The sequence below is a fragment of the Oncorhynchus gorbuscha genome, linkage group LG23 (assembly GCF_021184085.1).
Source record: "Oncorhynchus gorbuscha isolate QuinsamMale2020 ecotype Even-year linkage group LG23, OgorEven_v1.0, whole genome shotgun sequence".
NCBI lineage: Eukaryota > Metazoa > Chordata > Actinopteri > Salmoniformes > Salmonidae > Oncorhynchus > Oncorhynchus gorbuscha.
This window is the reverse complement of record NC_060195.1, coordinates 13,566,736-13,580,256: the sequence shown is the minus strand read 5'-3', so window position 1 is coordinate 13,580,256 and position 13,521 is coordinate 13,566,736. Positions and strand designations below refer to the sequence as shown.

Sequence of the window (13,521 nt, the reverse complement as noted above, 5' to 3'; positions counted from 1 at the left end):
TAACCTGTAGTCTCCCTAACCTGTACCCTCAGTATATAGTCTCATTACTAACCTGTACCCTCAGTATATAGTCTCATTACTAACCTGTACCCCCAGTATATAGTCTCATTACTAACCTGTACCCTCAGTATATAGTCTCATTACTAACCTGTACCCTCAGTATATAGTCTCATTACTAACCTGTACCCTCAGTATATAGTCTCATTACTAACCTGTACCCTCAGTATATAGTCTCATTACTAACCTGTACCCTCAGTATATAGTCTCATTACTAACCTGTACCCTCAGTATATAGTCTCATTACTAACCTGTACCCTCAGTATATAGTCTCATTACTAACCTGTACCCTCAGTATATAGTCTCATTACTAACCTGTACCCTCAGTATATAGTCTCATTACTAACCTGTACCCTCAGTATATAGTCTCATTACTAACCTGTACCCTCAGTATATAGTCTCATTACTAACCTGTACCCTCAGTATATAGTCTCATTACTAACCTGTACCCTCAGTATATAGTCTCACCTGTTAGTCTCATTACTAACCTGTACCCTCAGTATATAGTCTCATTACTAACCTGTACCCTCAGTATATAGTCTCATTACTAACCTGTACCCTCAGTATATAGTCTCATTACTAACCTGTACCCTCAGTATATAGTCTCATTACTAACCTGTAGTCTCCCTCAGTATATAGTCTCATTACTAACCTGTACCCTCAGTATAGAGTCTCATTACTAACCTGTACCCTCAGTATATAGTCTCATTACTAACCTGTACCCTCAGTATATAGTCTCATTACTAACCTGTACCCTCAGTATATAGTCTCATTACTAACCTGTACCCTCAGTATATAGTCTCATTACTAACCTGCTACACACATCTGTTATGATGGATCTAACAACACACATCCAACTGGCCTTCTGTTCTCATTTTCACTTCAAGATAAGATTATATTCACCATGAACATCTGTCTTTTCATAGGTGTTTAGCAGTCGTCTGATTGACAAGGCTCTTCTGGGAGATAATGTGTGACTAGATTTGACGCTCTTGGAATGGTTGTATATCGATTTTTGTAAACAGAAAGAGAAGATCAGGTCAGACATGGTGAGAGGCGTAGGTGAAAGAGGGATGTGTGGTTTGTATGTACGGAGTGTGTGTGCGTACGGAGTGTGTGTATGTACGGAGTGTGTGTGCGTACGGAGTGTGTGTGCGTACGGAGTGTGTGTATGTATGGAGTGTGTGTGCGTACGGAGTGTGTGTATGTACGGAGTGTGTGTGCGTACGGAGTGTGTGTATGTACGGAGTGTGTGTATGTACGGAGTGTGTGTGCGTGTGGGTGTGTGCGGAGTGTGTGTGCGTGTGGATGTACGGAGTGTGTGTGCGTACGGAGTGTGTGTGCGTACGGAGTGTGTGTGCGTACGGAGTGTGTGTGCGTACGGAGTGTGTGTGCGTGTGGGTGTGTGACAGACCAAGGTAAACGTGTACGTGTAAGGCTTGGTAAGTAAACAGCGATGAGAAGACAGACTGTCAGAGAGAAGAGAGAGAAAGAAAGGTAAATCACCTGGTGTCTTCGTGTTGTCTCACCTTTCTGCTTAGATACCTTCCTCACAGTCAGAGCTGCCTGACGTTTCTGGTACTCTGAGATCTCAAACCCTGAAACACACAAGCTCTATGGTAACCTTGATATAATGCAGAGAGTACACCATGACAGCAAGCGTATCGGGCAGCACAGAAATAGAATAGAACATAATTGTTCATTATAAAATGAACATTTAACATCACCACAAGTAGGTAAAAAATGTGTGACTGATAACCATCAAACGGTGTGTGTGTGTGTGTGTGTGTGTGTGTGTGTGTGTGTGTGTGTGTGTGTGTGTGTGTGTGTGTGTGTGTGTGTGTGTGTGTGTGTGTGTGTGTGTGTGTGTGTGTGTGTGTGTGTGTGTGTGTGTGTAAGAATGTGTAAGAATGTGTGTGTGTGAGTGTGTGTGTGTCTGTAAGTGTGTAAGAATGTGTAAGAATGTGTGTGTGTGAGTGTGTGTGTGTCTGTAAGTGTGTAAGAATGTGTAAGAATTTGTTTGTGTGTCTGTAAGTGTGTAAGAATGTTTGTGTGTGAGTGTGTGTGTGTCTGTAAGTGTGTAAGAATGTGTGTGTGTGTGAGTGAGTGAGTGTCTGTAAGTGTGTAAGAATGTGTGTGTGTGAGTGTGTGTGTCTGTAAGTGTGTAAGAATGTGTAAGAATGTGTGTGTGTGTCTGTAAGTGTGTAAGAATGTGTGTGTGTGAGTGTGTGTGTGTCTGTAAGTGTGTAAGAATGTGTGTGCGTGAGTGTGTGTGTGTCTGTAAGTGTGTAAGAATGTGTAAGAATGTGTGTGTGTGAGTGTGTGTGTGTCTGTACGTGTGTAAGAATGTATAAGAATGTGTGTGTGAGTGTGTGTGTGTCTGTAAGTGTGTAAGAATGTGTAAGAATGTGTGTGTGTGTCTGTAAGTGTGTAAGAATGTGTAAGAATGTGTATGTGTGAGTGTGTGTGTGTCTGTAAGTGTGTAAGAATGTGTGTGTGTGAGTGAGTGAGTGTCTGTAAGTGTGTAAGAATGTGTGTGTGTGTGAGTGTGTGTGTCTGTAAGTGTGTAAGAATGTGTAAGAATGTGTGTGTGTGTCTGTAAGTGTGTAACAATGTGTAACAATGTGTGTGTGTCTGTAAGTGTGTAAGAATGTTTGTGTGTGAGTGTGTGTGTCTGTAAGTGTGTAAGAATGTGTGTGTGTGTCTGTAAGTGTGTAAGAATGTGTAACAATGTGTATGTGTGTGTCTGTAAGTGTGTAAGAATGTTTGTGTGTGAGTGTGTGTCTGTCTGTAAGTGTGTAAGAATGTGTGTGTGTGAGTGAGTCAGTGTCTGTAAGTGTGTAAGAATGTGTGTGTGTGAGTGTGTGTGTCTGTAAGTGTGTAAGAATGTGTAAGAATGTGTGTGTGTGTCTGTAAGTGTGTAAGAATGTGTGTGTGTGAGTGTGTGTGTGTCTGTAAGTGTGTAAGAATGTGTAAGAATGTGTGTGTGTCTGTAAGTGTGTAAGAATGTGTAAGAATGTGTGTGTGTGAGTGTGTGTGTGTCTGTAAGTGTGTAAGAATGTGTAAGAATCTGTGTGTGTGAGTGTGTGTGTGTCTGTAAGTGTGTAAGAATGTGTAAGAATGTGTGTGTGTGTCTGTAAGTGTGTAAGAATGTGTAAGAATGTGTGTGTGTCTATAAGTGTGTAAGAATGCATGTGTGTGAGTGTGTGTTTCTGTAAGTGTGTAAGAATGTGTAAGAATGTGTGTGTGTGTCTGTAAGTGTGTAAGAATGTGTGCGTGTGAGTGTGTGTGTCTGTAAGTGTGTAAGAATGTGTGTGTGTCTGTAAGTGTGTAAGAATGTGTAAGAATGTGTGTGTGTGTGAGTGTGTGTGTGTCTGTAAGTGTGTAAGAATGTGTAAGAATGTGTGTGTGTGTCTGTAAGTGTGTAAGAATGTGTAAGAATGTGTGTGTGTGTGTGTGTCTGTAAGTGTGTAAGAATGTGTAAGAATGTGTGTGTGTGAGTGTGTCTGTAAGTGTGTAAGAATGTGTAAGAATGTGTGTGTGTGAGTGTGTGTGTGTCTGTAAGTGTGTAAGAATGTGTAAGAATGTGTGTGTGTGTCTGTAAGTGTGTAAGAATGTGTAAGAATGTGTGTGTGTGTGTCTGTAAGTGTGTAAGAATGTGTGTGTGTGTCTGTAAGTGTGTAAGAATGTGTAAGAATGTGTGTGTGTCTATAAGTGTGTAAGGATGCATGTGTGTGAGTGTGTGTTTCTGTAAGTGTGTAAGAATGTGTAAGAATGTATGTGTGTGTCTGTAAGTGTGTAAGAATGTGTGTGTGTGAGTGTGTGTGTCTGTAAGTGTGTAAGAATGTGTAAGAATGTGTGTGTGTCTGTAAGTGTGTAAGAATGTGTAAGAATGTGTGTGTGTGAGTGTGTGTGTGTCTGTAAGTGTGTAAGAATATGTAAGAATGTGTGTGTGTGTCTGTAAGTGTGTAAGAATGTGTAAGAATGTGTGTGTGTGTGTGTCTGTAAGTGTGTAAGAATGTGTAAGAATGCGTGTGTGTGTCTGTAAGTGTGTAAGAATGTGTAAGAATGTGTGTGTGTGTGTCTGTAAGTGTGTAAGAATGTGTGTGTGTGTCTAACCGATTTTCTCATCCTCCTGCACCATCTTCCTCTCCTCGTGGAAAGCCCGGAGCCATCGCATCTTCTCCTCCTGTTTCTTGGACAGGAAGATGTGGAGCTCCTCGCTGTCTTTGTTGTGCAATTTGAACGCGTTCTTCACGCTCACGTTGAAGTCGTCATCGCGTCCGTCGATGGCGTCCCGCACGTCATAGCGGTCCATGTCGATACGGCCCTTATAGTACAGGATGTCCCTACGAATCAGATCCTAGAGGAGAGAGAGGTTGTTAGGCCCTTATAGTACAGGATGTCCCTACAAATCAGATCCTAGAGGAGAGAGGGGTTGTTAGGCCCTTATAATATAGGATGTCCCTATGAATCAGGTCCTAGAGAGAGAGGCGGTGTCACACCGTGTGTGTAACGTGTGTGTAACGTGTGTGTTGGGTCTTTGAGAGGTTGTAGCCTGCAGGCGTTTCCCCATATTATTCTCTTATGCAACACTCTCCATCTGTCACACATCTTCCCTCCCTCCCTCTCCCTCCCTCCCTCCCTCCCTCCCTCCCTCCCTCCCTCCCTCCCTCCCTCCCTCCTCTCCTCCCTCTCCCTCCCTCCCTCCTCTCCTCCCTCCCTCCCTCTCTCTCTCTCTCTCTCTCTCTCTCTCTCTCTCTCTCTCTCTCTCTCTCTCTCTCTCTCTCTCTCTCTCTCTCTCTCTCTCTCTCTCTCTCTCTCTCTCTCTCTCTCTCTCCCTCCCTCCCTCCCTCCCTCCCTCCCTCCCTCCCTCCCTCCCTCCCTCCCTCCCTCCCTCTCTCCTCTCTCTCTCTCTCTCTCTCTCTCTCTCTCTCTCTTTTTTTCTTCTGTCCTCAACAGCAAACCTGTCTCCTCTCAAAACTAATGCCCTGGTTTAAAGCTAGCTCACAAACCTCAAGCTCCATAAATCATTAAGCAACAGAGATATGTACAGCTGTGAACTACAGACTTCTTATACCAGTGGGCATTCAACACAATGACACAGAGATGGGAACAATACTGCACTTATTAAAGCATTAAGACTACAGGGATCATCCTAAAATATCTTCAACATTATATAAAGATCATGTCTGGTAGTCCAACCTGTTTAGGACAGACAGAGAGGTAGTCTGGTAGTCCAGCCTGTTTAGGACAGACAGAGAGGTAGTCTGGTAGTCCAGCCTGTTTAGGACAGACAGAGAGGTAGTCTGGTAGCCCAGCCTGTTTAGGACAGACAGAGAGGTAGTCTGGTAGTCCCTCCTGTTGAAGACAGACAGAGAGATAGTCTGGTAGTCCAGCCTGTTTAGGACAGACAGAGAGGTAGTCTGGTAGCCCAGCCTGTTTAGGACAGACAGAGAGGTAGTCTGGTAGTCCCTCCTGTTGAAGACAGACAGAGAGGTAGTCTGGTAGTCCAGCCTGTTTTAGGACAGACAGAGAGTTAGTCTGGTAGCCCAGCCTGTTTAGCACAGACAGAGAGGTAGTCTGGTAGTCCAGCCTGTTTAGGACAGACAGAGAGTTAGTCTGGTAGCCCAGCCTGTTTAGCACAGACAGAGAGGTAGTCTGGTAGTCCAGCCTGTTTAGGACAGACAGAGAGGTAGTCTGGTAGTCCAGCCTGTTTAGGACAGACAGAGAGTTAGTCTGGTAGCCCAGCCTGTTTAGGACAGACAGAGATGTAGTCAGGTAGTCCAGCCTGTTTTAGGACAGACAGAGAGTTAGTCTGGTAGTCCAGCCTGTTTAGGACAGACAGAGAGGTAGTCTGGTAGTCCAGCCTGTTTAGGACAGACAGAGAGGTAGTCTGGTAGTCCAGCCTGTTTAGGACAGACAGAGAGGTAGTCTGGTAGTCCCTCCTGTTGAAGACAGATAGAGAGGTAGTCAGGTAGTCCAGCCTGTTTAGGACAGACAGAGAGGTAGTCTGGTAGCCCAGCCTGTTTAGGACAGACAGAGAGGTAGTTTGGTAGTCCAGCCTGTTTAGGACAGACAGAGAGGTAGTCTGGTAGTCCCTCCTGTTGAAGACAGATAGAGAGGTAGTCAGGTAGTCCAGCCTGTTTAGGACAGACAGAGAGTTAGTCTGGTAGCCCAGCCTGTTTAGGACAGACAGAGAGGTAGTCAGGTAGTCCAGCCTGTTTTAGGACAGACAGAGAGTTAGTCTGGTAGTCTAGCCTGTTTAGGACAGACAGAGAGGTAGTCTGGTAGTCCAGCCTGTCTAGGACAGACAGAGAGGTAGTCTGGTAGCCCAGCCTGTTTAGGACAGACAGAGAGGTAGTCTGGTAGCCCAGCCTGTTTAGGACAGACAGAGAGGTAGTCTGGTAGTCCAGCCTGTTTAGGACAGACAGAGAGGTAGTCTGGTAGTCCAGCCTGTTTAGGACAGACAGAGAGGTAGTCTGGTAGTCCAGCCTGTTAAGGACAGACAGAGAGGTAGTCTGGTAGTCCAGCCTGTTAAGGACAGACAGAGAGTTAGTCTGGTAGTCCAGCCTGTTAAGGACAGACAGAGAGGTAGTCTGGTAGCCCAGCCTGTTTAGGACAGACAGAGAGTTAGTCTGGTAGTCCAGCCTATTTAGAACAGACAGAGAGTTAGTCTGGTAGCCCAGCCTGTTTAGGACAGACAGAGAGTTAGTCTGGTAGCCCAGCCTGTTAAGGACAGACAGAGAGTTAGTCTGGTAGTCCAGCCTGTTTAGGACAGAGAGAGAGGTAGTCTGGTAGTCTCTCCTGTTGAAGCCAGACAGAGAGGTAGTCAGGTAGTCCAGCCTGTTTTAGGACAGACAGAGAGGTAGTCTGGTAGTCCAGCCTGTTTAGAACAGACAGAGAGTTAGTCTGGTAGCCCAGCCTGTTTAGAACAGACAGAGTTCACTGTGTACTGGGCTGTGTACTGGGCTGTGTATTGGGCTGTATGCTGGACTGTGTACTGGGCTGTGTACTGGACTGTGTACTGGGCTGTGTACTGGGCTGTGTACTGGAGTCTGTACTGGGCTGTGTACTGGGCTGTGTACTGGGCTCTGTCTGGGCTGTGTACTGGGCTCTGTACTGGGCTGTGTATTGGACAGTGGGACTGAACTACTCTTAATGATGATATGGATAAGAGAGGAAAGACCAATACACAACATTACTAAAAGTATGTGGACACCTGCTTGTCAAACATCTCATTAATATGGAGTTGGTACCCTTTTGCTTCGACAACAGCCTCCACTCTTCTGGGAAGGCTTTCCACTAGATGTTGGAACATTGCTGCTATAACAGCCCCCACTCTTCTGGGAAGGCTTTCCACTAGATGTTGGAATAGTGCTGCAATAACAGCCCCCACTCTTCTGGGAAGACTTTCCACTAGATGTTGGAGCATTGCTGCGGGGACTTGCTGCCACTCAGCCACAAGAGCATTAGTGAGGTTGGGTACTGATGTTGGGCGATTAGGCCTGGCTTGCGGTCGGCTTTCCAATTCATCCCAAGGGTGTTTGATGGGTTTGAGGTCAGGGCTCTGTGCAGGCCAGTCAAGTTCTTCCACACCGATCTCGACAAACTATTTCTGTATGGACATCGCTTTGTGCACGGGGGCATTGTCATGCTGAAACAGGAAAGGGCCTGCCCCAAACTGTTGCCACAAGGTTGGAAGCACAGAATCTTCTAGAATGTCCTTGTATTCTGTAGCATTAAGATTTCACTTCACTGGAACTAACGGGCCTAGTCCGAACCATGAAAAACAGCCCCAGAACATTTGTCCTCCTCCACCAAAATGTACAGTTGGCACTAAGCATTCAGGCAGGTAGCGTTTTCCTGGCATCTGCCAAACCCAGATTCGTCAGTCAAACTGACAGATGGTGAAGCGTAATTTATAACTCCAGAGAATGTGTTTCCACTGCTCCAGAGTCCAATGGCGGCGAGCTTTACACCACTCCAGCCGAGGCTTGGCATTGCACAGGGTGATCTTTGACTTGTGTGCGGCTGCTCTGCCATGGAAACCCATTTCATGAAGCTCCCGACAGACAGTTCTTGTACTGATGTTGCTTCCGGAGGCAGTTTGTAACTCGGTAGTGAGAGTTGCAACAGACGAAAGGACAGATGATTTTCACACGCTACGAGCTTCCGCGCTCGGTGGACCCGTTCTGTGAGTTTGTGTGGCCTACCCACTTCCCAGCCGAGCCGTTGTTGCTCCTAGAAGTTTTCACTTCACAATAACAGCACTTACAGTTGACCAGGGCAGCTCTAGTAGGGCAGAAATTTGACAAACTGAATTGTTGGAAAGGTGCATCCTCTGACGGTGCCACGTTGAAAGTCACTGAGCTCTTCAGTCGTTCTACAACCAATGTTTGTCTATGGAGATTACATAGCTGTGTGCTCGGTTTTATACACTTGTCAGCAACGGGTGTGGCTGAAATAGACAAATCTACTATTTTGAAGGGGTGTCTACATAAACTCAACAAAAAAAGAAATGTCCCTTTTTCAGGACCCTGTCTTTCAAAGATAATTAATAAAAATCCAAATAATTTCACAGATCGTCATTGTCAAGTGTTTTAACACTGTTTCCCGTGCTTGTTCAACTAACCATAAACAATTAATGAACATGCATCTGTGGAATGGTCGTTATGACAGAGAGTTAAGGTCACAGTTATGAAAACTTAGGACACTAAAGAGGCCTTTCTACTGACTCTGAAAAACACAAAAAATAAAGATGCCCAGGGTCCCTGCTCATCTGCATGAACGTGCCTTAGGCATGCTGCAAGGAGGCATGAGGACTGCAGATGTGGCCAGGGCAATAAATTGCAATGTTCGTACTGTGAGACGCCTAAGACAGCGCTACAGGGAGACAGGATGGACAGCTGATCATCCTCGCAGTGGCAGACCACGTGTAACAACACCTGCACAGGATCGGTACATCCGAACATCACACCTGCGGGACAGGCACAGGATGGCAACAACAACTGCCCGAGTTACACCAGGAACACACAATCCCTCCATCAGTGCTCAGACTGTCCACAATAGGCTGAGAGAGGCTGGACTGAAGGCTTATAGGTCTGTTGTAAGGCAGGTCCTCACCAGACATCACCGGCAACAACGTCGCCTATGGCCACAAACCCACCGTCGCTGGACCAAACAGGACTGGCGAAAAGTTTTCTTTGCTGATGAGTCGCGGTTTTGTCTCACCGGGTGTGATGGTTGGATTCGCGTTTATCGTATAAGGAATGAGCGTTACACTGAGGCCTGTTCTCTGGTCTGAGGCAGTGTGTCACAACATCACTGAGCTTGTTGTCATTGCAGGCAATCTCAACTCTGTGCATTACAGGGAAGACACCCTCCTCCCTCATGTGGTACCCTTCCTGCAGGCTCATCCTGACATGACCCTCCAGAATGATAATGCCACCAGCCATACTGCTCATTCTGTGTGTGATTTCCTGCAAGACAGGAATGTAAGTGTTCTGCCATGGCCAGCGAAGAGCCCGGATCTCAATCCCATTGAGCACGTCTGGGACCTGTTGGATTGGAGGGTGAAGGCTAGGACCATTCCCCCCAGAAATGTCTGGGAACTTGCAAGTGCTTTGGTGGAAGAGTGGAGTAACATCTCACAGCAAGAACGGGCAAATCTGGTGCAGTCCATGAGGAGGAGATGCACTGCAGTACTTAATGCAGCTGGTGGCCACACCACATACTGACTGTTACTTTTGATTTTGACCCCCGCCTTTGTTCAGGAACACATTATTCCATTTCTGTTAGTCACATGTCTGTGGAACTTGTTCAGTTTATGTCTCAGTAGTTGAATCTCGTTATGTTCATACAAATATTTACACGTGAAGTTTGCTGAAAATAAATGCAGTTGACAATGAGAGAACATATTTTTTTTTGCTGAGTTTACATGTGTATATAGTGTATTTAAAATAGAGAAAATCCATGTCCCAGCATGATTCAGTAAATTAGCCTGTTGAGATCAGATATGTCTGGTCTCCACGTACTGTTAAGGATGAGAGGATGAGAGGAGAGGAGGAGATTTGAGGAGGAGGGGGAGGAGAGGAGGAGAGAAGGAGAGGATGAGAGGAGGGGAGGAGAGGATGAGAGGAGGAGAGGATGGGAGGAGGGGAGGAGAGGATGAGAGAAAGAGAAGATGAGAGGAGGGGAGGAGAGGATGAGAAGAGGAGAGGAGGAGAGGATGAGAGATGGAGATTGGATGAGAGGAGAGGAGGAGGGGAGGAGAGGAGGAGAGAAGGAGAGGAGGAGGGGAGGAGAGGATGAGAAGATGAGGGGAGGATGAGAGGATGAGAGGAGAGGAGGAGAGGAGGAAAGGAGGAGAGAAGGAGGGGAGGATGAGAGAAGGAGAAGAGGAGAGGAGGAGAGGAGAAGAGAAGGAGAGGAGGAGAGGATGAGAGGAGGAGAGGATGAGAGGAGGAAGGAAGAATGGAAGAGAGAGAGAGGAGCATGCAACAGGCCACCAACACGCCCTGAGGGCAGCCATTACACATGTTGTGTTGCACATTGTGAATAAGAAACTCAAGAACAGAGATGATTCATAATTAAACATGTCCCGCAGACATCCCCGAGCAGTGTGTGTGTGTGTGTGTGTGTGTGTGTGTGTGTGTGTGTGTGTGTGTGTGTGTGTGTGTGTGTGTGTGTGTGTGTGTGTGTGTGTGTGTGTGTGTGTGTGTGTGTGTGTGTGTGTGTGTGTGTTTGGCCAGAGAGGGGAGGTTTCAGGACAGAGAGGGGAGGTTTCAGGACAGAGAGGGGAGGTTTCATACCTTCTATATATACCTGAACTGGTTTGGAGCAGGACAGAGAGGGGAGGTTTCAGGACAGAGAGGGGAGGTTTCAGGACAGAGAGGGGAGGTTTCATACCTTCTATATATACCTGAACTGGTTTGGAGCAGGACAGAGAGGGGAGGTTTCAGGACAGAGAGGGGAGGTTTCAGGACAGAGAGGGGAGGTTTCATACCTTCTATATATACCTGAACTGGTTTGGAGCAGGACAGAGAGGGGAGGTTTCATACCTTATATATATACCTGAACTGGTTTGGAGCAGGACAGAGAGGAGAGGTTTCATACCTTATATATATACCTGAACTGGTTTGGAGCAGGACAGAGAGGGGAGGTTTCATACCTTATATATATACCTGAACTGGTTTGGAGCAGGACAGAGAGGGGAGGTTTCATACCTTATATATATACCTGAACTGGTTTGGAGCAGGACAGAGAGGGGAGGTTTCAGGACAGAGAGGGGAGGTTTCATACCTTCTTACAGAGGACCAGCTGGTGATCAAAGAGGAAGAAGACACGTTGCTGACTGCGTCCATAGGGCTGGTAGATCCAAGACATTTCCCCTGTATAGATCAACTCCGAGCTCCGGCCCAGGATGTCATCACCCTGGGGACCATAATAATACATGTCTTTATTTAGCACTATTCAAGGACCTAAAGACGCTCGTTGTAAACACACACACACACTCGGTTGAGGGTCGGTTAATTCCGAGTGGTGTACAGTATGTACCTCCCAGTCCAGGACGGAGGCCTGCCATTGGGCGATCTTGTCAATGTTCTCCAGCCTCCTCTTCCTCTCGTTGATCTGCTGAGTGACGTTACGCATCACTGCCAGCGCAGCCGCCACATAGCGATAGTCACTATGGAAACAGAACACACATTACAACCACCACCTAGCGATAGTCACTATGGAGACAGAACACACATTACAACCACCACGTAGCGATAGTCACTATGGAGACAGAACACACATTACAACCACCACGTAGCGATAGTCACTATGGAGACAGAAGACACATTACAACCACCACATAGTAATAGTCGCTATGGAGACAGAACACAGGTAATTACACAGGTAATTTCAGGGGGATGAATCATACCTTAACGCAGTCGCTATTGCTACAGGTTTGTGTGTGCCAGATCAGTGTGTGTTAGTAAGTGTGTGTGTGTGTGTTTTGTGTCTATCAGGCCTATCCTCCATCTTGCACACACACGACACACTACACTTTCACACACTCTTCACAGACTGAGACAGACAGACAGACAGACAGACAGACAGACAGACAGACAGACAGACAGACAGACAGACAGACAGACAGACAGACAGACAGACAGACAGACAGACAGACAGACAGACAGACAGACAGACAGACAGACAGACAGACAGACAGACAGACAGACAGACAGACAGACAGACAGACAGGGAGACAGGGAGACAGGGAGACAGGGAGACAGGGAGACAGGGAGAGAGACAGACTTAGAGGCAGACAGAGAGACAGATATCTGGCAGATAGAGTTAAGAGTGTTGGCTCCTGCCCCTGTCTGGCTGTGAGAGTGAGATTTGTGAATGACCTGGAGCCGGATGAGACAAACACAGCTGAATGACTGACTTTGTGTGTGTGTGTGTCTATAATCCTACCTGTGCTCCTGTGCAGTGTATTTGAGCAGCTCAGCCAGCTGCAGGGGGTATTTGCAGATCTTCTGTACGGGTGTGAGGAGGAAGCCGTCGATAGCGATGTCGATCATCTGCTGCAGCAGACGACAGGCCTCGAAGAAGTGCTGGTACCTCCCGTCTCTCATCAGCTTGGACAGCTCCATGCAGGCGTCCAGGTGGTTGTTACAGTACTCAGAGTAGATCCAGAAGCCGTCTTGCTGTGGGACACAACAACAATGGAGGAGATGGGGAGATGGGGAGATGAGGAGATGAGGAGATGAGGAGATGGGGAGATGAGGAGATGGGGAGGTGGGGAGATGGGGAGATGATGAGATGGGGAGATGAGGAGATGAGGAGATGAGGAGATGGGGAGATGAGGAGATGGGGAGGTGAGGAGATGAGGAGATGGGGAGGTGAGGAGATGAGGAGATGGGGAGGTGGGGAGATGAGGAGATGGGGAGATGAGGAGATGAGGAGATGGGGAGATGAGGAGATGGGGAGGTGAGGAGATGGGGAGGTGAGGAGATGGGGAGATGAGGAGATGGGGAGATGAGGATATGGGGAGATGAGGAGATGATGAGATGAGGAGATGGGGAGGTGAGGAGATGGGGAGATGGGGAGATGAGGATATGGGGAGATGAGGAGATGGGGAGATGAGGAGATGGGGAGATGAGGATATGGGGAGATGAGGAGGTGGGGAGATGAGGAGATGAGGAGATGGGGATATGGGGAGATGAGGAGGTGGGGAGATGAGGAGATGGGGAGGTGGGGAGATGAGGAGATGGGGAGGTGAGGAGATGAGGATATGGGGAGGTGGGGAGATGAGGAGATGGGGAGATGAGGATATGGGGAGATGAGGAGGTGGGGAGATGAGGAGATGGGGAGGTGGGGAGATGAGGAGATGGGGAGATGAGGAGATGGGGAGGTGGGGAGATGAGGAGATGGGGAGATGAGGAGATGAGGAGATGGGGAGATGAGGAG

General features: G+C 47.3%; 1 protein-coding gene across 4 annotated transcripts in view; it reads right to left on the bottom strand.

The window, feature by feature from the left end:
- LOC124011498 overlaps nucleotides 1-13,521 on the bottom strand; it is a 109,223-nt gene that overhangs the window by 12,395 nt on the left and 83,307 nt on the right. For 3 of the 4 annotated variants that reach the window (XR_006834590.1, XM_046324931.1, XM_046324932.1), the window contains 5 exons: nucleotides 12,526-12,758; nucleotides 11,617-11,746; nucleotides 11,362-11,493; nucleotides 4,177-4,420; nucleotides 1,564-1,655 (listed from right to left, as the gene is read on the bottom strand). Coding sequence is in view for 3 of the 4 variants with exons in the window: in XM_046324931.1 (XP_046180887.1) it covers nucleotides 1,564-1,655; nucleotides 4,177-4,420; nucleotides 11,362-11,493; nucleotides 11,617-11,746; nucleotides 12,526-12,758 (831 nt within the window). In the remaining variant the exon portion in view is untranslated. The remainder of the gene's footprint in view (nucleotides 1-1,563; nucleotides 1,656-4,176; nucleotides 4,421-11,361; nucleotides 11,494-11,616; nucleotides 11,747-12,525; nucleotides 12,759-13,521) is intronic. The other variant, XM_046324930.1, reaches the window with a different exon arrangement.